At 39.3% G+C, this 23447-nt stretch overlaps 1 protein-coding gene across 24 annotated transcripts in view; it reads right to left on the bottom strand.

The window, feature by feature from the left end:
• The window catches only part of MEF2C (myocyte enhancer factor 2C), a 179169-nt gene that overhangs the window by 60563 nt on the left and 95159 nt on the right, over nt 1-23447 (bottom strand). For all 24 annotated transcript variants that reach the window (XM_027545642.1, XM_027545636.1, XM_027545652.1 and 21 more), the window contains one exon: nt 22179-22382. In XM_027545642.1, coding sequence (XP_027401443.1) covers nt 22179-22382 — 204 coding nt within the window. The remainder of the gene's footprint in view (nt 1-22178; nt 22383-23447) is intronic.

Genomic DNA, 23447 nt, shown 5'->3' with positions numbered 1-23447 from the left:
GCCACTCTTCCACTACGACTGTCATTCTACAGATGAAGAAAAAAGAAGGGCCAGGCGGTCCAAGAACTTGCCGAAGTCCACCAAGCGAGTTAGTGGCAGAACCAAGTTAACCAACTCAGTCAGGCGCAAGCTCCAGAATTAGCTTTCTTAGCTCTCTCAGGATGCTGCCTCTGCAAACCTGTCCCCTTAATAAAGGCTACCTAAATTATGCCTATGTTTTCTTTTTTTATTCTTTTTCTTTCTGGATGTGCTGTCTTCTTTGGTGCATGTGGGTTTTCTCTAGTTGCCGTGAGTGGGGGGCTTCTCTCTAACTGTGGTACTTGGGTTTCTCATTGCAGTGGCTTCTCCTATTGTGAAGCACAGGCTCTAGACACAGGCTTCAGGAGTTGAAGCACGTGGGCTCAGGAGCTTTGGCCCATGGGCTCAGTTGCCCAGCAGCACGTGGAGTCTTCACGGACCAGGGATTGAACCTGTGTCCCCTGCACTGGCAGGCAGATTCTTAACTACTGGCCCACCGGGGATGTCTGCCTATGTCTTCTTTGAACACTTATTCTCAGGTGAAAGTAAGTTCATGACAAATCTCATTTTTCCATAAAGGGATATATTTGCAATAGAATTCATTTTCTTATGAATGATAACTAAAATGCTTTCCCTGTGGTTCTGTTGTACTATCCACTGAAGAGAGGGGAACTTCTCAATAATATCAATATTTTGTGGAAGCTCTCAATAATATCCATATTTTGGATGCAGCTACACAGTTAAAATCAAGGGGAGATTATTGAAAACCTAAGGAAAGAAAGGTGGATTAATTTTTTTGAGCTCTACACTTTTAAGATGAGGAAGGAAGTCCTTTGCAATAACATTTTGACTGTATCTACCTGGGTAAAACAAAGTGTAGGTTTGCTACAATTATTAAAATAATATTTTGCAAGAAATTTATGTCTCTGTTCTTAAGGAAAAAAGGTTGCTTTATAAATTTTGGTGCCTATATGACTTAGATTCACAATCTAACCACTCAGCTCTTCACTTTAATTTGCTTGAGTAGGTAAGTGATGCCAAGTCTGGTACCTACAAGATGACATTTTTGCTGTGTTTCAGGAGAGGAGGGTAGGGAAAAGAAAAGAAATGTATGCTTTTTATGGAGACAACTATTGTTTCTCTCTGGGCAAAGCTATAGGATCAAGGAGAAATCTTTCATGCGTTATAAAAACTTCTTCTTTTAAAATGGGTACATAAGCTCTTTCCTTGCCTTTGTTTTCAAAACGATACTGATAACACTGTTACTTTACAGGCCGGATGGGAGGAAAAGTAAAAGGAATGACGGTAAAGCTTCCCATTTTTTTTCCAGCAGTTAGGAAGACAGAGCAAGAAGTGAGATCTTCTTAAGTGAAAATTTCCCAAAGTCCCAAGGAAAAGGGGAAAACTACAGGAGAGTTTCAAGAACCACAAGACTTGGGCTTTGCATCTTGTCAGAAAATCCGCAGTGTTAGTAAAAGCCTGGGGAAAGGCTGGCACGGACCTGACTCAGCAGAGAAATGCCACCCACAGTCACCGACGCTGCTTCCGCAGTGGCTTAGCTGCCCTGTTTTCTCTGGAGGGTTCCCCAGCCCGGCCAACCCACACACGTCTCTCGATGGGAAACTGGACTTTTTGAAAAGTGAAATTAAACAAAGTTGTATAACATTTAAAAGAAGTTTACAATTATGATACTTGGCTTTTTACACGGGCTTAAAGTCAATTTTCTGTTGAATAAATAATATTAACCACACAGTAACCACCTAATCGTTTAAAAATGCCTCAAACAGCCATCACCATCATTCTGAATAGACTCCCACTTCTTTTTAAAGTCCACTGTGAAAAAGATGAGGGGAAACAGTACCATTAAAAGAGGAAGCAAAACAGAGTCCGTGTCTGTTTCCATGAGGTCATGCACACAATTGACTACTGGTCAGAGGAATCCAGTCTATACCGAGATGGGGTGTGAAGTCAAAGCAGGTGGCTGGGAGAAGTGAGAACCCTCTCCCACTTCAACCTTTTATATTACTTTATTGCTGCAGCCAGAGGGACAGATAGAAATCAGTGAAAATTCTGTTGATCAGACACAGGAAACAGGACGCAGGAAGATGCAAGTTATATAACCAAGTTCACCTGCTGGAAAACTTACCAGTTTCATGTGAACTGCGTGTGCATGTGTATGTATCCGTGTGTGTGTGTGCATGTGCGTGCGTGCACACGCATACTATACCATGAAGCTAAGCATTTCGAAAGGATCTTCAGAATTATTTCTGGGTAGATGTATTTCTGCATAGCTGTTTTCATCTTTTTGCCCCCAGAAGGAAATACTTCACTTTCAGAATTTAGGTTCCACAATTTTTTTTTGGTTGTTTTATTTTAGGACATTTGCAAACTGAATGATGGTGTCTAGTGGAAAAGCAATTTATTTCCCTACTCATAATATAGCAAATCATTTGCTGTCATATAATTTACTAAATTTTTCTCTAATATTTTCTCTCATATTTGTAGGAACTCAATCATGGAAAGCAATGAAATATTTCTCCTTTTTTTCTAATATTGATCAGCAAGTGCTTTGATCTCAGTAACTGGATGTCAGGTGTAGAGTCCAGAACTATAACATTTGTTGCACCTCCTATAGGAAATATTAGGGCTCTGATGGTTGTCTGTCCTTAAATCACAATTCATCTTTGCTAGGTCTTCAGAGTGCAAAATAGGTGCGGTTCAGAGGAGTGTCAAAGGAACATCAGTGGTTCAGAAGCGAATACCCTTTCCCCAGTAGCGATATACATTGCGGGTATGTGACTGGAATATTTAAAACACCTGTTCACTTGGAGCTAAGCCAAATGTGTAATGTGTTAGCGTGCTTGGCTCACTTCCAAGAACATGTATCATTACTGCCATCAAAATACTGAGGGAGTCAGGGCAAAGGTACAAAGCTAGAAGCCATGTAAGAAAGATATATTTTATTGTTAACAATACTATCACATTAGACACTGCTGGCTAGCTAGTATTTTAATGAAATCAATTATTTGTTTTTGCGTCAGAAAAGAAACCAGCAGTGTATGGAACTTCTTGTCTTAGATTTGCTAATTACTTTCCTTGCCTTAAAATCTTAATCAAGCTCTCTCCCACTCTCCCTCCCTCCCCCACCCTCTCTCTTTTCACTGCGTTCTTCCCTGGATACATGGTAGTTTGACCCCCATGGACTACACAGTCTGCCAATCTTCTCTGTCCATGGAATTCTCCAGGCAAAATACTGGAGTGGGTAAGCATTCCCTTCTCCAGGGGATCTTCCCAACCCAGGATCAAACCGGGGTCTCCTGCATTGCAGGTGGATTCTTCACCAAGTGAGCTACCATGGAAGCCCTCAAAAGGAACACCAGAGAACAAATTCTATCCTAACTCTATTTGCCAGAGTTCACCAACAAAACTTGGGTAAGCTCCTCCACGTGACAGGGTTCAACCTATTTTTTTTACTTCTGTTTTGACCTTCATTAATAGAGTTATTTGTGACTTCTAGTTTTTAACCTTTCTCTATCTTTTCCTTAGTTTCAAATCTGTATAGTAAATATTTTATCTCTGAAGAATTTCATGACTTCATGACACAAGAAATATTTATGCATGTATTATATGTAACAATTTATAAAATACTATATTTTGTTTGAACATAATCACAAAATATACTGAAGATTTCAATGTCCAAGGTGTGAATGTGTCTGTGTGTATGTGTGTGAGCAAGAGAGAGAGAGAGAAGAAAGTTAGAAAACATTGTCTGTGTTTACACATACAGGAGGAAGGAGCAGAAGGAAAGGAATTAACATGTTTAGGGCATCATGTGCCCAACACGTGCTAATGGCTATATATGTACATTGTACAAGCTAATGTGCACAAAAAGACCAAAAGAGAGACTTACCATCCCAACTTTACTACTTATGAAGCTAAGCATCAGCAGAGATTAAGACACTTGCCAAAGAGCATGGAGTTTATGAAAGTGGAAGAAACCAGATTTGTCTGACTCTCTAGAACTTGCTTCTGCCCCTTCTCCCATACCACCTGCGGCCTTACAAACCATAATGGAAAAGAATCTATCTATCTATATATTATATATATAAATAATGTCTATATGTCTAATATACCGTACATCATAAATTGGCACATTGTAAGTCAATTATACTTCAATTAAAATAATATCCAAAAAATGGCTGAGTTTTTAGATTATAGGTGTGGAAGTCTAAGGGTAAAGTTTTTACATTTGGCAGTATTGTATCCAGAATCTTGGCCTGTTCATGTGGTCATTTAAAGTGCACACACTTCATTGTGTGTGTTTGTTAGTCGTCCTGTGGTGTCCAACTCTTTGGGACTCCCTGGACTGTAGCCCTCCAGGCACCTCTGTCCACAGAATTCTCCAGGCAAGAATACTGGAGTGGGTAGCCATTCCCTTCTCCAGGGGATCTCCCTGACCCAGGGGTTGAACCTGGGTCTCCTGTATTGCAGGCAGATTCTTTACCATCTGAGTCACTGGGGAAGTCCATATACGTCATTAAGAACATCAAAATTTACAGATTTTGATTTCTTCAATTTAATCTAGAGAAGCTTATATAGTTTAAATATGCTTGCTGAAGTCTTTATAATTTGCTTCTTTAAGATACTACATCTGACATTTCGTCTTTAGTCAGAGAAATAAATCCATGTGCATATCATCAGTGCAAACTGAAATTACATGCATATTTCAAAAACAACTTTTTATGTTATAATCATAGCTGTTCACAGTATGGCATAAATGGCTTAAAATATATAAGTATAATGAAAGGTTTTAGGCTTTACAGGATGTACACATATACATGTTACTTGTAAAAATTAAAATGTTTTGGCACATTTACATTTTACAATTATATTACTTCTATCTGGTTGTCATTTTGTTATTTTCTGCTTGAGACCATACAGTGTCGTTCTCATACCTTCCGTATTGTATCTAATTCTGCACCAAACATTTGCTGCTGCTGCTGCTGCTGCTGCTGCTAAGTTGCTTCAGTTGTGTCCGACTCTGTGCAACCCCAAAGACAGCAGCCCACCAGGCTCCCCCGTCCCTGGGATTCTCTAGGCAAGAACACTGGAGTGGGTTGCCATTTCCTTCTCCAATGCATCAAAGTGAAAAGTGAGTATGAAGTCGCTCAGTCGTGTCCGTCTCTTCGCGACCCCATGGAGTGCAGCCTACTAGGCTCCTTCATCCATGGGATTTTCCAGGCAAGAGTACTGGAGTGGGTTGTTAGAACTCTTCATTTGTCTGTTTCCTCCTCTTCCTCATTGCCCTTGCCATTTTTCCCACCGCTCCTTCTCTCTGTGAACTTTCAATTCTTAAAACTAATTCTTAAACTAGTACTTTTCAGGCCCTTGCTCCTTTCTTCTTGTGAATCTTTGCATAACTAGTCTTTTGAAAGGTTCGTCTCCATCCGCTTCATCAATTCACAACCATCTTTCTGCATTTCAATTGTTTGAGCTAAAAAGATATCACCAATCATGGCTACCATTTCTAACTTTTAAAATATTCTTTCTATAGTTGTAACTCAATTACAAGGTATCATCATCATAAACCTTATTATGTGCCAGACCCTGTTCTATGCATTTAAAAAATATTCAATCATTTAACTGTCATAATAGCTATATACTAGGTACTATTATTAAACCCCATTTAGAAAGCGGAAAAATAAAGAGGAAGAACACTTAAGGGATTTGTCCAGGGACATACAACTGGTAAGCAGTAGGAAGGGACACAAACTTGGGTAGTTTAGCTCCACTTTGGGAACTGGGGCTCCCAAACACTGTTACGCTGCCTCCGCCAAAATCTCATAATCCCTGTTAGGCCATTTTGTCCTGTTGATTCACATATGTATTTTCTACCTTAGCTAGACTGTAAGTTTTGTGAGGTCACAGATGGAAGCTTCCCAACTTGTATCTTTCCTGTCATCACTATAAAGTTCTATATATTCTAGAAATTCAATAATCACTGCTAGAATAAAAATATCTACAGATAAAAGTGGGAACACATGTATACCTGTGGCGGATTCATTTTGATATTTGGCAAAACTAATACAATTATGTAAAGTTTAAAAATAAAATAAAATTAGAAAAAAAAAGTGGGAGTAAACATCTAAAATACACATATTGGAAGCCCACTTGTAAAGTTGGAGGTAAAAATGGAATTAAAACCTTGCACATATTTGATAACAATATACATCTAATGTCATTGCTTATCACTAATGAAATGGCCATATTAACTTCTTTGCTACATTTAAGAGCTTTTGATGCACAGAATAAACACACCTCGTGTTTAAACCATTCTGCTTGGGTTATTTGGCCTTCTATTATAAATAATGCTGTAGACATTTCAAATCTCTAACAGTAGAAGGTAGTCAAATCAATATTGGCTACATAATACATAAAGAATGGATGCAAATTTTATAGCAAAGAAATTAATTATTAATTTATATCTGCTTACTACTGTAACAAAAATTCATTGTTAGCTTTTTCTGAAGTTTAACAATGCTTCAGCCAAGATGGATAAATTATATATGAAAATAACATTATTTAAAGTAAAAATGCTAATAAAACAATTATTTAATATTTATGAATGTTATACAATCTGTTACATGTAGTAATTCATGCACTGTCTTTTCATACGATACTCTAGCATGGCTATTATAGCTCATATCACTATTATTTAGCAATATTAAAATGATTTTTTAGCAATTAAAATAGCAATATTTTCTATATTACAAAGGCTTTGCTGAAAAGTCAGAAGTGAATATATTATTAGAGGTTAATTATTTCCAAAACAGAACGTATCCTGCATAGCACAAATGACTCAACAATGAAAATTTTGTTCAAAAAGTGTGCATATAAAAGGCTTTGTCCCTGGAATGCAGCTCTAAGTGGCTCACTATCTAGGTTGAAAATGGCTATGCAGGGTTGTATGTCCTATTTTTCCATGCCTGCACTAAAGATACAATATGGGAATTCAGCTTGGTAATTACTAATACACCACACAGACACAATTACACCCTGTATGCGGCATGAAGGAATCACTTGTGGTCTGCATCCATTACAAAGAGCAGTAGGGGGCCACCACGCAGGACGACAAAATGCTTTACAAGACGGAAGGAGACCAGAGGAGCTGATGGACACAGATACAAGGACCTTGATTCTTCTAGCAATGATTTAAGTCTCTTTCCATCAATTATCGTCCTTTGTCTCAAGAGTCTTATCACCAGCAGCACTACAGGAACTGGGCATAACAATGCTCAGACCCGTATAACCCCATGAACTGTGCTGACATTTCCACACCCTGTTGCTATGTTTGACCTGGTTATTCAGATTACTTAAGCAAAACAAAAAGAGAGCGAGCGAGAAAAAAAGCGTTACCATTGCAAAACTGGTGTATGTAATTTTTTTTTTAAGGCTTACTCAGAATTCCGTTTCTCTAAACTGAAAGCCATCCTACCTTCAAAATGTTCCTTTTCAAAGTAGTTTCTACTCCCTTTATAAAATTAAAAGTGAAAATACGCTTGGATGCAAAGTATAGTTGTAAGAAAAGAGACTAAATACTGGTATATCAAGGGGTTACATACGTAACAAGAGAATTCTATGTCCAAGAGAGCTAAACTAAAATAAGTCAGCCGCTCTTTTTAGCTACAATGAGTCACAGGAATAATTTTCTTTCTGCGAAACTCTTTAAAGTTTCGAGTTTAATTGCAAGCAGTAAGCGGTTTTTATTATAACAGTTTCCTCCTGATTATTACATGATGTACATTATTTTACAATACTTTCATTTAAGATGCGTTTTTGAAATACATGTTATAATTATGGATTTTTAAGACCTTAGGAAAGTTAGTTATGGCAGTTGGTCAGATTTCTGTGAAACAAAGCCTTGTCTTTTAGAAAATGTTTACAACCTATGAGAAAAAAATGTGTCCTGGGGCTAAAATGTTTATTGGCACCTAGAAGTCTGAAGGGAGACTCAGGCCTGCGGTTTTTGGAGGGTACTTTATCATCGCTGCATTCTCAAAGGTTTCTCTGAATGAATAGAACTGGATTACTCAGCCTTCTATTCCACGCCTATTCCTCTCCATTTTCCTTGGCACGAACTAGAGCCAGGCTATTTTTAGTTAGGCAGTTTTCTATTTTTAGACAACTACCAGTTAGAAGACATTTGTTCGGAAAAAATTTAAACACACACACACACACACACACACACACAAAAGGAGGAGGGAAAGAAGCTTCTCTTCACATATTGTAAAGCAGCCTTCAACCTGTAACTCCAGGCATTTCAGCTGCTTTCAATCTTGGAAAAATAAAGAAAAATTCAGAGTTCAGGGTTTTAAAAATAAACCTTCCCTCCGGCAAACAGACCAAAATACAACAAGCTGTTACTATGTGAAACAGCGGACTACAAAAACAAAGAACATTCTCCAATGATTGAACTGCGAGAAAGGTTGTAGAACTATTAGGTTATAGGAATGTTACACAGGCATGTAACAATTTTCCAGCCTCTCAGCCAGATGGAGGGTGTTTTAGAAATTAGGGAGAGGGTAGAGGGATCCTCATCTGTAAGGTAAGATGAGGATGTCCGGTACAAACTGAAAGTTTCCCTTCTCAACACCAGAGACCCTTGTGTCAAACTTAAAGGTAATTATATTCACTGCATTTTTCAAACATTTGTATTCTATAGAATTTCCCTAAAAATTATAACCACATGTTTACAGAGAAAGGACATATTAAAAAAAAAAAACCCAGTGCCAATGGGAAACAAAATTAAAGCCTGCTACATATACACATAGATGTGTGTGTGTGTGTATGCATTTGTATATCTCTAAATCATTACCTTTATTAGTCTTGCTTTTACTTTACATGGGGAAAAATGACTTGCAGACTGGCTCAGCCTATCAACTTACTCTACTTATCTTTCAAAGTTGTGTTTTCCCCTCTAACCCACCATGAGATGGACGTTTTCATGGGCTCACAATTGAAATTACTTTCTTTTCCTTCAGTTATCCTGCTGTGCCCTAAGTCTTTTCAAGGTTCAGACTGGTGGATAGGATAGTCAGCGGCGCATCACCAGTAACTACCACAAACTTTAGCACCTGATCTTCATGTTCATGTATATCTGCTGAATGAGGGAACAAATACTGAGCATGCTGTGTCCACAACGGCGTATCGACCCGGAGGACCATGGACTCCTCATGATCACTGTCACGTTTCCTATGTGCTCAGCACAATGCCTTGCACGTAGAGAACACCCCACAAATGCTTGTGGAAAAAACATCAATTCACTAGCCTTTATTAGTGGCAACCCATTCCAGTACTCTTGCCTGGAAAATCCCATGGACAGAGAAGCCTGGTAGACTACAGTCCATGGGATCGCAAAGAGTCAGACATGACTGAGCGACTTCACTTTCACTTTAATTTATATAAGTGCTATCATTATTTATATAAGAATCTGATATTTATTAAGGCACTCCCCGATGGCTCAGTGGGTCAAGAATCTGCCTGCCATGCGGGAGACACAATTTCGATCCCTGGGTCCGGAAGATCCCCAGGATAAGGAAATGGCTATCCACTCCAGGATCCTTGCCTGGGAAACCCACGGACAGAGGAGTCTGGTGGGCTACTTGTTTAAGGGGTCAAAACTGAGCGACTAACCCACACATAACGATGAACAGAAAATGCTGTATAATTATTCTCAATATAAAAAACTGCTGCTTCTCTGTCCTTTGGTAAAACAGCTTAAATTTCCTGAACTTTTCCCTTGATGTTGAAAATAAAAACATCTTATCTAACTTAAGGGCTTCCCTCGTAGCTAAGTGGGTAAAGAATCTGCCTGCAATGCAGGGTTCGACCCCTGGGTCAGGAAGATCCTCTGGAGAAGGAAATGGTTACCCACTCCATTGTTCTTGCCTGGACAATCCCATGGACAGAGGAACCTGGCAGGCTGCAGTCCATGGGGGTCACACAGAGTCGGACACCACTTAGCACCTAAACCACCACCTAACTTAACAGTTGACAGTGGGCTCTGACATCTTTTACAGCCATGATCATCCCATCAGCCCTGTGAGCCAGGATGGATCAGGGTGGACCAACTCAGAACGTTGAACAAGTCAGCCCAGGTTATAGAACTAATGTGTGGTGTTTCCATAACCAGAACTAATCTCTCTCCAAATCTGTGGGGCTTTAAAAGTTCTTTCCTACAAGTACAATTTAAAGGAGAACTCTCACGGTAACGCTTCCAACAACATTCTTTAGGAAAATCGCTCTGCAGCTTTCTTTTCCCCCATGTGAAATTAATTCAGAACCACCACCTTTAAGGAGAACCTAGTCACGAAGCCTGGGGAGAAGATAAAATTCCCCGCATACCTAATTAGGAAACATGAGCCTGCGTACGCATGCGCATTCCCTTTCTGGTGGAAAAGCTTAGAGTTGACCTGGTTTGTTTCTGCTCCCCTAGGACTGTCCTTTCCTGTCCTTCCTCCGTTTCTCTTTCGTCCTCAGGGTAATTTCAACTTCAGTGTTCCCTCCATCCTCTCACCTTGATCCACAGAATCCCACTTACTTTAACAAATATTCCTGGGAGTAAATGATGCAGCTTTCCTGATTGATTCTCCCTGCCCTGGCACAGACCCTAACACCCAGTAGGGATGCAACCAATGCCTGCCGTGGGAATGAAAGATGGAATGGCCGCTGCAACCTCTCCAGCTCACAGGTCCTTTATTATGTTGTAGCCATCATCCATCATGCTAGTTACTCATCAACAAGAGTGCTGGGTGTGCCAGTTTCATTCTTACACCAGGGCTGCTGAGTAGGTTTCTGGAGTGACGAACATTTTTGGACCCATCTTGACCAACGGAAGCCACTAGTCACATGTTGCTATGGGGCACTTGAGATGTGGCCAGTTAGACTGAAGAACTAAACTTTTGAGTTTATTAATTTCGATTAATTAAAATGTAAATAGCCACCTGTAGCCATTAGGGCAGATCTGTTTCATTTCATCTGAAACCTGGCTGTATTATCCAAAGAGGATTCACATGACAGAAATGACTGTGTCAGATCATAGGCGCTAAATGTATTACTTATTTACAAATGTGTACAGGTATTAAAAGACGCTTACTCCTTGGAAGGAAAGTTATGACCAACCTAGATAGCATATTCAAAAGCAGAGACATTACTTTGCCAACAAAGGTCTGTCTAGTCAAGACTATGGTTTTTCCAGTGGTCATGTATGGATGTGAGAGTTGGACTGTGAAGAAAGCTGAGCGCCGAAGAATTGATGCTTTTGAACTGTGGTGTTGGAGAAGACTCTTGAGAGTCCCTTGGACTGCAAGGAGATCCAACCAGAACATTCTAAAGGAGATCAGTCCTGGGTGTTCTTTGGAAGGACTGATGCTGAAGCTGAAACTCCAATACTTTGGCCACCTCATGCGAAGAGTTGACTCATTGGAAAAGACTCTGACGCTGGGAAGGATTGGGGGCGGGAGGAGAAGGGGATGACAGAGGATGAGATGGCTGGATGGCATCACTGACTCGATGGATGTGAGTTTGAGTAAACTCTGGGAGTTGGTGATGGACAGGGAGGCCTGGCGTGCTGCGATTCATGGGGTCGCAAAGAATTGGACACGACTGAGCAACTGAACTGACTGACTGACTGACAGGTAACCTTGAAAAGGGTTTGGTTGCTGGAACTAAAGGGAACAGAGACTGGGGTTGGTTTTAGATTGGAGCTCATTCTCAGGGCAACTTTGACCTGAGTTTTTCTCTCCTAAATGGTTTTCTTGAGGCCACAGTGATGGCATTTGTTTATGACTAAAGAGGGATTTAGAACTGGACCTGGAACAACAGACTGGTTCCAAATAGGAAAAGGAGTATGTCAAGGCTGTATATTGTCACCCTGCTTATTCAACTTATATGCAGAGTACATCATGAGAAATGCTGGGCTGGAAGAAGCACAAGCTGGAATCAAGATTGCCAGGAGAAATATCAATAACCTCAGATATGCAGATGACACCACCCTTATGGCAGAAAGTGAAGAGGAACTCAAAAGCCTCTTGATGAAAGTGAAAGAGGAGAGTGAAAAAGTTGGCTTAAAGCTCAATATTCAGAAAACTAAGATCATGGCATCTGGTCCTATCACTTCATGGGAAATAGATGGGGAAACAGTGGAAACAGTGTCAGATTTTATTTTTATGGGCTCTAAAGTCACTGCAGATGGTGACTGCAGCCATGAAATTAAAAGACGCTTACTCCTTGGAAGGAAAGTTATGACCAATCTAGATAGCATATTCAAAAGCAGAGACATTACTTTGCCAACAAAGGTCTGTCTAGTCAAGGCTATGGTTTTTCCAGTAGTCATGTATGGATGTGAGAGTTGGACTGTGAAGAAAGCTGAGTGCCGAAGAATTGATGCTTTTGAACTGTGGTGTTGGAGAAGACTCTTGAGAGTCCCTTGGACTGCAAGGAGATCCAACCAGAACATTCTAAAGGAGATCAGTCCTGGATTTCTTTGGAAGGACTGATGCTAAAGCTGAAACTCCAGTACTTTGGCCATCTCATGGGAAGAACTGACTCATTAGAAAAGACTCTGATGCTGGGAGGGATTGGGGGCAGGAGGAGAGGGGGACGACAGAGGATGAGATGGCTGGATGGCATCACTGACTCGATGGACGTGAGTCTGAGTGAACTCCGGGACTTGGTGATGGACAGGGAGGCCTGGCATCCTGCAGTTCATGGGGTCGCAAAGAGTCGGACACGACTGAGCAACTGAACTGAAAGAGGCATTTGTATGGTATATCAAAAAATAAAGTTTTAAATCCAGAAATTCTTGAATAAGAGTTACTATTATTCATTTGTATATAAGTTTTTTGTAATAATATTTTATCAGATGTGAGGGAAAAAACCAAATACTCATTGTAGAGTTTACTGTTTACAGTGTTTCTTATCCTAAAACAGTAGCTCTAAATAGTTACTGAGTTTATTTACTAAAACATAAAGATAAGAGATTTAATTGATATGAAGAGGCTTTCAGAATCTAATTAACCTCCCAGCTAGTCATTAACTCTATGACCTTTAGAAATAATTGACAGGGATTTTTTTTTTTTTCCCTTATTGAAAACTTCCATTAGGTGGCTAAACTTCGGGATAACACAGAATACGCTAAATGCCGTTGAGACGTGACTGGATAACATGCCAAACAGCTATTAGTAAAATGAGATATATTCCCAATAAGATAATCTATCCACCCAATCTGTTGCATCCATATGCAACATTTGCCTAATTACAGTGCTTTTAATGATGGAGTCTGGAGTCTTTTTCCAGAATGTCCTATGAATTATTTTGATCATGAGGGTAATGAGGAATGTATAGCTGCCACCACTCTGTACCCACTGCTAACCACCAACATCATACTTGCCTGCCGAGTCTGGTCTTGAACTCAGAATCTTCCTTGACACGTGCTCTTGGGAGCCACTAGCAACTGATGGGTACGCACAGGGAGGGCCCGGAGATGCAGTGCTCACTTCACTGTGTGATAACAGGCCTTTTATATTGTGCTTCCAAAAATGTAACGTGCTTGCTTTCAAGAGTTAGTTTAACCATATATCAGTTAAAAAAAATTTTTTTTATGGTATGAAAAATGTTCGCAAATGTACTTTTCAAACTCCACGCTGGAGAAAATAGATATCTGGAAAGGCTCTGGCTCCTTGCTACTCAGTTTGGTTCACAGACTAGCAGCATCAGTTATCACCTGGGAGCTTGTCGGAAATACAGACTCTTGGGCCCTGCCCTGTGCTCACTGAATCAGAATCAGCCTTTGAGCAAGATCCCCCCAGTGATTCAGACTGGGCCAGAGGCATTTTGTCTGAGACTCTCTGATCTCTCTTGTTAGATCCTGGCCAAAGTACCACCATCGCTTCTCTTTTTCCCAGGAATCTACATATGTTGGTCTGAAAGTCTTTTACTTTCCACTAGGACTACAAGAAATATCTCTACATTGTCCCCATGCCTTTTTTTTTTCCCTTATATAAAGTGATGAAAGTGAAAGTCGCTCAGTCATGTCCAACTCTTTGTGATCCCAGAGACTACATAGTCCATGGAATTCTCCAGGCCAGAATACTGGAGTGGGTAGCCTTTCCCTTCTCCAGGGGATCGTCCCAACCCAGGGATCGAACCCAGGTCTCCTGCATTGCAGGCGGATTCTTTACCAGCTGAGCCACAAGGGAAGCCCAAGAATACTGGAGTGGGTAGCCTTTCCCTTCTCCAGGGGATTGTCCCAACCCAGGGATCGAACCCAGGTCTTCTGCATTACAGGTGGATTCTTTACCAGCTGAGCCACAAGGGAAGCCCAAGAATACTGGAGTGGATAGCCTATCCCTTCTCCAGTGGATCTTCCTGACCCAGGAATCGAACTGGGGTCTCCTGCATTGCAGGCAGATTCTTTACCAACTGAGCGATGAGGGAAGCAACAGCCTTTATCTATCTCTGGTTCTCTTGAAAAAGTCTCACCTTTTATTATTATTAGAACATATCTGACTTCAATGAAGAAAATTTGGTAACTTTTAATATCTATACCATAATGATCATCAGTAAGTTGTTTATATATATATATTTTATATATATACATAAGTATATATACACAGGTATAGATGTATCTGTATATATGCATATATATATATATATATATATATCTGTGCATACATGCTCAGTCGCTCAGTTGTGGCCCACTCTTTGTGACCCTATGGACTGTAGCCCACCAGGCTCCTTTGTCAATGGAATTTTCCAGACAAAAATACTGGAGCGATGTGCCATTTCCTTCTCCAGGGGATCTTCCTGACCTAGGGATTAAACCCATGTCTCCTGCATCTCCTGTATTGACAGGCAGATTCTTTAACACTGAGCCACCCAGAAAGCCTCATATATATGTACATATATATAATATTTATTAAATGTCTACAATATGCCATACATTGAGCTGGCAGTTGAAGTTATAAATAAAACATCATCATGTCCTTCACAGAGAGGAAGTAGGTTTATAATAATTCTTAAAAATGCAGTGAGGCAGTTGAAATAATAAACATCCTTTGATTAAAGACTCATCATCTTTTATTCTGACTCTAGGCAGGACTCTGAAATTGTTCCTAAAGCTTCACTTTTGAGTATTTCATAGCCATATACTTAGTACCAACCCTAAGGAAATAAGGATATTCCACTCTTTGATATCTTATTTGATATGTTTTAAAACCAAATAATGTTACCTTTACCTAAGGACTGTCAATGGCTAGAATGCAACATTTGGTTCAAATGTGCAGTCCAACACCAAGTTGTAGGTGTCGTGAACTCTGTAAATGTCATTAAATATTGATAATGATGATTCAGGCTAAATATGTTTCCCCTTTCACTTTCAGATATTGAAGGAAAAAAACCACGAGGCCTTTGGTTTGTTCCAATTCAAGATGATTCATGTAAAATAATAACGATAAAATGGTGATGGTTAATAATTATAAAGCAGTTTCACTACTGACAAAAGGGCTGTATTTTGAAACCTATTGTCTTTTCTGCTCCTACTATTATTAAATACTTTTCTGTTGACTCTGTTAGTACTAAGCCATTAGAGCTGTGTAACGAGAGAGATGAGAGGTAATGTGTTATTGCTTCGTGCATATAACTTGAGTAATCTAACATGCACTTTATTTGTTCAACAGTGATTTTCTTAATAAATGACATGTGAAGCAGCTTTTCATGTTTATAAATTATATGCAAATTAAGCAAGTGCATTATTTTTAAAAAGGAATGGATTTTCAAATTTGACATACAGAAATTCATTGTGGATTGATGAGAAATATGAATATATTTTAGACCTGTTTCTTTTAGACTTTGGGGAACAAATATAAATTTGATTTACAGAGACAAACAAAAGTCTTTTAAAGATATATAAACAAAAACAAACATTACAACTTAGGAGAAATATGCAAAACCTTTTCTTTTACTGTTTTTAACAAAATAACTTTTTTCTTGTTTTCCTTAGAAGCCTCAACACTGAAGGTTTAAATCTTTATGGAATATACTAATCCTTCAATTTTCAATACTATCTATCTAAAAGCAATTATATATTTAGTTTAACAGAGGACAAGGCAGAATTACTGAGCTACTCGCAATAAGAACTATTTTAATTATAATTCACAGTAATCTAAGAAGAATTTTTAATGTAGCTCAAGAATATTACTTCTCTAAGTTTCTGGGAAAAAACTGCTTTTCTGAAGAAATTAATTACTAATTATAAAGTTAAATACTAGCCTTTGCTGCTTCAAGTAAGTTTAAAATAGTAACAAGGAAGACCTACCATCCTTCCGTTCACAAGCTTCACATTTAAAAAAACAGCACACGTTACCTCGTTCACGTGGCTAGTGCTCCCTGTCAGCCTGGACAACTCAAAAGAACTTTCGAACCAGACGGTAAGCTTACTGATTGACTCTGTGGTTACTGGTGTGGGGGCAAAATGTGCTTTCAGTTTTACAATGAGTGTGTAATTCCAGACTGGTGTCTCTCAAAGTGAACATTTATGCTTTGGATTCTAAAATCTCAAGGCTACACAGTTCTTCACCTCTGAAATGCACTGTTCTAATTTCACACTGAAGAATTAATCCTGGTGTTGATTTGAAAACACAATTAGTTGAAATGCCTCCTTTTTCAGATTTCAGTCTAGACCAGTGCTGTCTCACGAACTTTTTGGATATCCATGTAGTCTCCATCTTCCCTTGTCCCATCTGCCAGTCACTAGCCACATGTGGCCGGTAGCTACTGTATTAGATGGTACAACCTAGATCACTGTAGTTTTTGATAGTGCTTTGATGAAATTTATAAAATTTTAGTGAACTGTTTCATTGGAGCTATAAAAACATTTTTATACTTTAAACGAGTAACATTATGCTATATGACAATCCCATGGCTATATCTTATTATAACTGTTCCCCTGTTTATTTTTTCTACAGATGTATTCTGATGGCCTAACACTCTCTCAACCTCACATTAAGCCCTGGAGATGTGATGGAAAACAAAATGTGCACTGGCCCTGCCTTCCAGAAGTTAAAAAATCTAGTGTGGAACAAGAAATTGGATAATAGCTTCAACAGTGCTTTGATGATAGAGAAAACAGAACATATTAGAGTCCTATATTATAATATAGGAAAGACAATAAACATAAGTTACAGAGCATCTCCAGGATATTTCCAAAAGTATAAACTGGGGCCTGACTTGAATGAGGGATTAATAAAAGCCAAGCAAAGGCTGAGTAAGGAATGTTGAAGACAAAACAAACAGGGGCTTGGAGAAGCTGAAGGATGTAAGCATCTTTAGATGGCTTGAGTATAGGATGGGAACTGGGTGAGGGGGTGGCTGAGGGAAATAACAAAAGGTGAGGCTAGAGAAGAAGAGAATTACAGAGGCTAGATCACACATGACCTTGTGAGCAATCTTGACCAAGAGACCTTGAGGGACCTTGGTTACGTTCGTATCTCCATGCATTCCATGGCACATAGCACATGGCAGGAATTCAGCCAATCTTTGTTCAGTGAATGCATGAAAGAATGAAAATTAAGCAAATCATCAAACATATAAGTGAATGTTCTTTTTCTTTTAGAAAAAGTATGTGTAACATACACATATAAAGCATATATATTTTCATGTATCTATATTTTTATAAGCATAAAATTGAAACCTATTTGGGTTATATAAGGAAAACTCATGTAAAACAGACATATTTTGATATTTTATATCTACTCCTGACTTTTGTAATACAGAATTTGTAAAGTCCAGTTCCACTATTGGCTGAATTTGCTTTTCAACAAAAATTGTTCTTAATTTTTACCAACTATGTAAAGGAAGTTAACTTACTGATAACCTCCAGGAGCACTGAGGAATACTAAAGCGTATTAGCTATTTTAAGGCCTTTGCAGACCCAATTCAGGCCTTAATTATTACTGTGCAAGGAGACATTTTGCTAGAACAGTCTTTAAATCCAAAAACAGGAATCAGGTAACAGAAAATAAAATTTCATGTAAATATCACCTCTCATTCTCCCCTTTCTTTTTGCCCACCTCACTCACATGCTCCCTCTCTCACCCACACACACTCTCTTCTTTTCATCCTTGCACCTCAAAAAGAAAAGCCAGTAATCTTCTCCTGAGACAGCTGTGAATCAGAGGTTCTTTCTGCAGGGGTTACATCCATCTTTTTGATTTCCCAGAGAGCGGCACGGGTTCTTATGTTTTATCCCATGGCCACACAGAGTCACTTAGTCACCAGCCCAGACTAGATGAGCAGCTCAAACAGAATTACTGAGTCACTGAGGGGTGAGAGGTTCCCTCCTGGCCAGGTGCTAAGTGATGCTCCCAAGTGGGTTTTGTGGTTAGAAAACATGCGCTGGATATGAGGTAACCTGTCTGGACTTCTGTCTCTCCAAGGATCACCTGGAATGATCTGGTGATCAACGACCTGTCTGAAGTTTTGTTGAACTGTTTAGCTGAAGCCTTCCTTTCAGCAGTTTGTATTACTTTAATGAGATTATTGCTCCTTTGCCCTCTGACTGTTCCCAAGCTAATTTTTGTCTGTTTCATATCCTTAACACGAATGCCTGTCTCCTGGTTCAGAAGTCCTTGAGCGGTGCTGAACGTAAGCCGGTGCCTGCTAAATCCTTGTTGAGTGAAGAAATGGCTCTACAGGCTTACAGCATGTCCCCTGGGACCTGAGATCTTCAGTTCATCCTGAAGTGCTCAGCCCCACGTCTCCTTCCCCAGCATCAACTGTGGGAGTCGGAAGGCAGCCAAGAGAACTCGGAGTGCGCTAGACAGGCACATGAGGATGAAGGAAGCCGTTTCTGAATACCATCAGAGCCTCCACTGAATTTCCACAGCCTCACAAGCTACCATTTTGGGCAAATACCTAGTGTACTTACCATAGAGTTAAATAAGATGGGCTTTCTTCAAAGGAGGCATTTTTAATACAATGATTGTTTTTTTTCCCTAACCAGTGGATTAAAAACTTAACACATTTACAAAATCTGGCATATTTATATATTGTATCTAAACAGATATTCAAGCTGCATTATAATATAATAATAAAAAAACCCAGATCCCAGTCTGTCTATTAAGTCTTTGTAAGTCTTTGTGTCATTGTAACTGTAGTGCTAATTATCAAGCAAAGACATGATAATTACAAAGAGCTTTTTTGCTAAAAGAAGGAATCTCTTTCAACACCCACGCGCTGCACAATTTCCTATGACCCTGTAACACTACTCTGGTATGGCCCAGAAATTTGTATTTCAGGCTGAATACTGGGAATCGTGTTATTCCTCTCTCTTCACCAATCTTTTTTTTCTTGTGAGTAAACTGTTTTCAGAGGGTTAAGGGAGAGGGGTAATGGTCCAAATGGGAAATATAAAACTAATGACCCTTCATGAAACATATTATGCTCCTCATTAAACTTTCTCAGTTAAGTGTATTCCATTAATTTAAAATAAATAGGATTTAAAATTTTACCCAGGAGTAGTAAACTATCCTAACTTTCAACTTTGTGTTAGATCTATTCTAAGAATAGATTTCTCAAGTCCCTGATGCATCACAGGTTCTTAGCCTGCAACACAATTTATGTCTTCGTCTTGCAGAGGTCTTCAAACTTCGTGTGTGTAAGAATTACTTTGGGAAACTTATTACAAACACAGCTTCCCACCGAGATCCCTTCTTCTTCACCAAGGATCTCAGGCACACTGACTTCAGTGAAATGCACTTTGAAAAGTACTCTCTGTATTTTTCTGGCACAAACTTTGTCAAGCTTAGGGATCCAACTTTCTCCATCATCTCAGTTATTACTGCAGTGTGGGAAAGCCAAATGGTGAAGCCTGTTGTGATTAAGGTAGTAGAGCAGGCCAGTCTCGAATCATGATAGACTTATATGTGATTTTCAGAGAATCAAAGCATCTCTAGTTTTGATCTAGGAGCCTCAGAATGTCTTTTTGAGAGATTCAGAACTTTAATCTATTGATGTTAAGGGCAACATAATGATGGAATTGCTACTCTATTTTTGCTTTTTAAAGAATTACATTGTACAAAACTTGCAAATTCACTGTCCTCTTTTTTGAGAAGAGAAAACTTCAGACCTGAGAAGTAGCCAGTCTGTCACCCAGGAAGACTGTGCAAGGCACGGGCTCCAGTGCAAGCCCTTTGACTTTCAACTCAGTGTTCTTCTTATGACCATGAAGAAGTCTGGGTGAGACCCCCATCTGTCCCAGAATATGAAAATCTCTAGAGTATGTGAAGTTTTAACTCTCCTTTAAACCACAGAGTATATTCCTGAGCAAAGCCCATAGAAGATAATTTTATAGATTTTTAAACTCCTAAGAAAACAAATCTAAAAAGTCAAATTTTCACCTAGATTAATACAGTTCAACTCATTTCCCACCATATGAAGGACAGGAGCCGTTCAAGTTTGATGACAAATTCCAATTCAATTTTTTGTTGTTGCTCTGCAATGTTCATTGTAATGATTTTGGTAATGAAGTGGAGTTTTGAGTATAGAGTTCTGTCTTCAGAACTCACGTTTACTGTGTGTGAATGTATACAAGCATGCCTGTGAAAGCACTTTCACATGTGAAAACACTTATGAGGTTTGACAACTGTTAATATTTATGTATTTTCACATTTATATCTGTGCATGAATAAAATGCTATCTGAAATACATACTAGGTAAATTTTATAAATGATCTTAAATTTCAAGATCAAGGCAAGCCCACAATTAAAATCATTGGTCAGTGAAACACTAAATGTGTAGTAATGCAAATCTGAAAGTATCTTAAAATACACATATTAGGTCTACTTATCATCTACTTTTGTTTCTCTGAAATTATTTGTTTAGTCTTATTAGGCAAAAAATCAAAAAAATATTTAAAAACTTTCAAGTAAAAGTAAAGAAATGAGAATTAATCTTAGACAATTATAACAGGTAAAGAGAAGATGGATGTAAGAGGCAGATTAATTTGATCAGGATTAGAACTACATTTTTTCATAATATAGAACCACTTATAGCAATGGCAAGAATAACTTGTATTCTGGTAGACTGATTCTGAATACATACTTCTGAAACATTTATTTTCTCTTAATTGTGGAAAAGCAGTCATAATCAAGGAAACCATGAGGAGAAAGACAGGTGGATAAAATAGATGGGGACATCTTATCTCCGAATAATGGGGATACATACTTCATTATACCTCTTCCCTTTTGATTTAGTATTCATTGCTTACAAAGGGTACTATAAGGCAATAACATTTAAATAGGATACATGTGGGAAACACTTAAAATTGTATGGCAATATTACTTATGGTAAGAGATAAAAAATATTTTTGAGTTTCAACATGGTGCTTACTTATTTTTGGCACAATGGAACCATGTTTTAAATCTAACTTTGATAAAACACCAAGTGACATTTAGAAATTCATTTTCATCAGATTTCTGATTCCACGTGTATCAATAGCGCTATATTAAATTATATGATTTGGGGGAAAAAACACTTCTGGGAGAATAACTGTCTTTACTCTTTCAGCAAGAATACATTAGGACGAATGAATTAGAAGAGACATAAAGTGAAAAACAAATGAAAAGTTACGGTGAGCTCACTTTAATTTTTTTCTTTGACTATGCTGCCAAAGCATATACTTAAAAGAAACCATGAGTACTATATACTTCAGTATATACTTCAAAGAGATCATGAGAAGTCACCTAAAATGTGGGTGAGCTGTCCCCGTAGCCACACGTCCCATTTCTGGTGGCCTGACACTGGGGTGGACAAGGACGGCTCAAGAAGGATGAGATTAATAATTTGACAAGATGCCTGATTCCTAGCAAGGAGCAGATTCACGGAGTCCCTACTACCAGGCCACGCTCACTTCGCATTTTGAGATAGAGAGAGAGAGGGTGGAGTAATAACCGGGGCAATAACTCTGGGGACACCTGCGGGCATATAAACATTTTAGGAAAAGGAAGTTGTGCTTGTGTGGAGGCAGGGAAGAGAGGAGGGAAGGGCTGAACCGAGCGGCTCTGCCTAAGTTTGGGGTTCATCAGGCACGCATGCGCGCTCACCTCCACGATGTCTGAGTTCGTCCGGCTCTCGTGCGGCTCGTTGTACTCGGTGTACTTGAGCAGCACCTTGTCCATGTCCGTGCTGGCGTACTGGAACAGCTTGTTGGTGCTGTTGAAAATGATCAGCGCAATCTCACAGTCACACAGCACGCTCAGCTCGTATGCCTTCTTCATCAACCCAAATTTCCTCTTTGTAAACGTCACCTGGAAGAAAGCAAGCAGGCGGGTTTTTTAAAACAGAGAGAAAAAGCGCGCCTTGAAAAACAAAACAGTACTTTTTTCCCTTTGTAACACCAAGTGTGTCGTGATCAGAGCCCTTGGCACGAACGCATTTGGAAAGAAAGCAAAGAGATCTAAAACCAATTTCTGCTTAGAATTGTGATTTCTAGCTTGCTGCTGCAGAGAAGGCAATGGCAACCCACTCCAGTACTCTTGCCTGGAAAATCCCGTGGATGGAGGAGCCTGGTAGGCTGCAGTCCATGGGGTCGCAAAGAGTCCGGCACAACTGAGTGACTTCACTTTCACTCTTCACTTTCGTGCATTGGAGAAGGAAATGGTAACCCACTCCAGCATTCTTGCCTGGAGAATCCCAGGGACGGGGGAGCCTGGTAGGCTGCCGTCTATGGTGTTGCACAGAGTTGGACACGACTGAAGCGACTTAGCAGCAGCAGCAACTTGCTGCTGAATACAGAAACTGTAAATGCCAGATTTTGTGTAAGGCGTTATAATGATGGTGACCTGGGAGCTGTTTTGTTGAGCAATGTTAGCATACTTCTTAATTATAAATCTGGAGCTTGTATTTTGGCTACTCGAAGACTGGACATGACATTATGGACATAGTATTTTAGATCTGTGTTTAAAACTTCTCAAAATTGTTTAGTCTCATGCCATTTAACTGAAAACACTTGAAGGGATCCTACTGTACTTTCCGACAGAGTAATATTCTGTTTTCTAGAAATCCAGCAGGGAGTTGGGAAGAGCTTTAGCCATAACACTGTTAGGGTCTTGGTTTCATTCTTCTGTGTCCCTTTCTTGCTCTCCCAAGCCAGAAATTCTATTGTTATCTTTGCCCTTCCCTTCTTTTACTCCAATCTATTACCAAACCCCATAATTCCTTTCCTCAAAATGTTTCTCAGGTTCACGCTTCCTCGTCTTATTTCCCAGGCGTCTTTATCATTCCCGTCTTTATCAGCTTCCTGTCCTAGGCAATCTTCCTGTCTGAAACCATTCCCTCATTTCATCCTAATCTTCAAAACCTCACTCTTGTCA

This window comes from Bos indicus x Bos taurus, chromosome 7, assembly GCF_003369695.1.
Source record: "Bos indicus x Bos taurus breed Angus x Brahman F1 hybrid chromosome 7, Bos_hybrid_MaternalHap_v2.0, whole genome shotgun sequence".
NCBI lineage: Eukaryota > Metazoa > Chordata > Mammalia > Artiodactyla > Bovidae > Bos > Bos indicus x Bos taurus.
The sequence above is the reverse complement of the archived record's forward strand: the minus strand, read 5'-3'. Positions and strand labels throughout refer to the sequence as shown.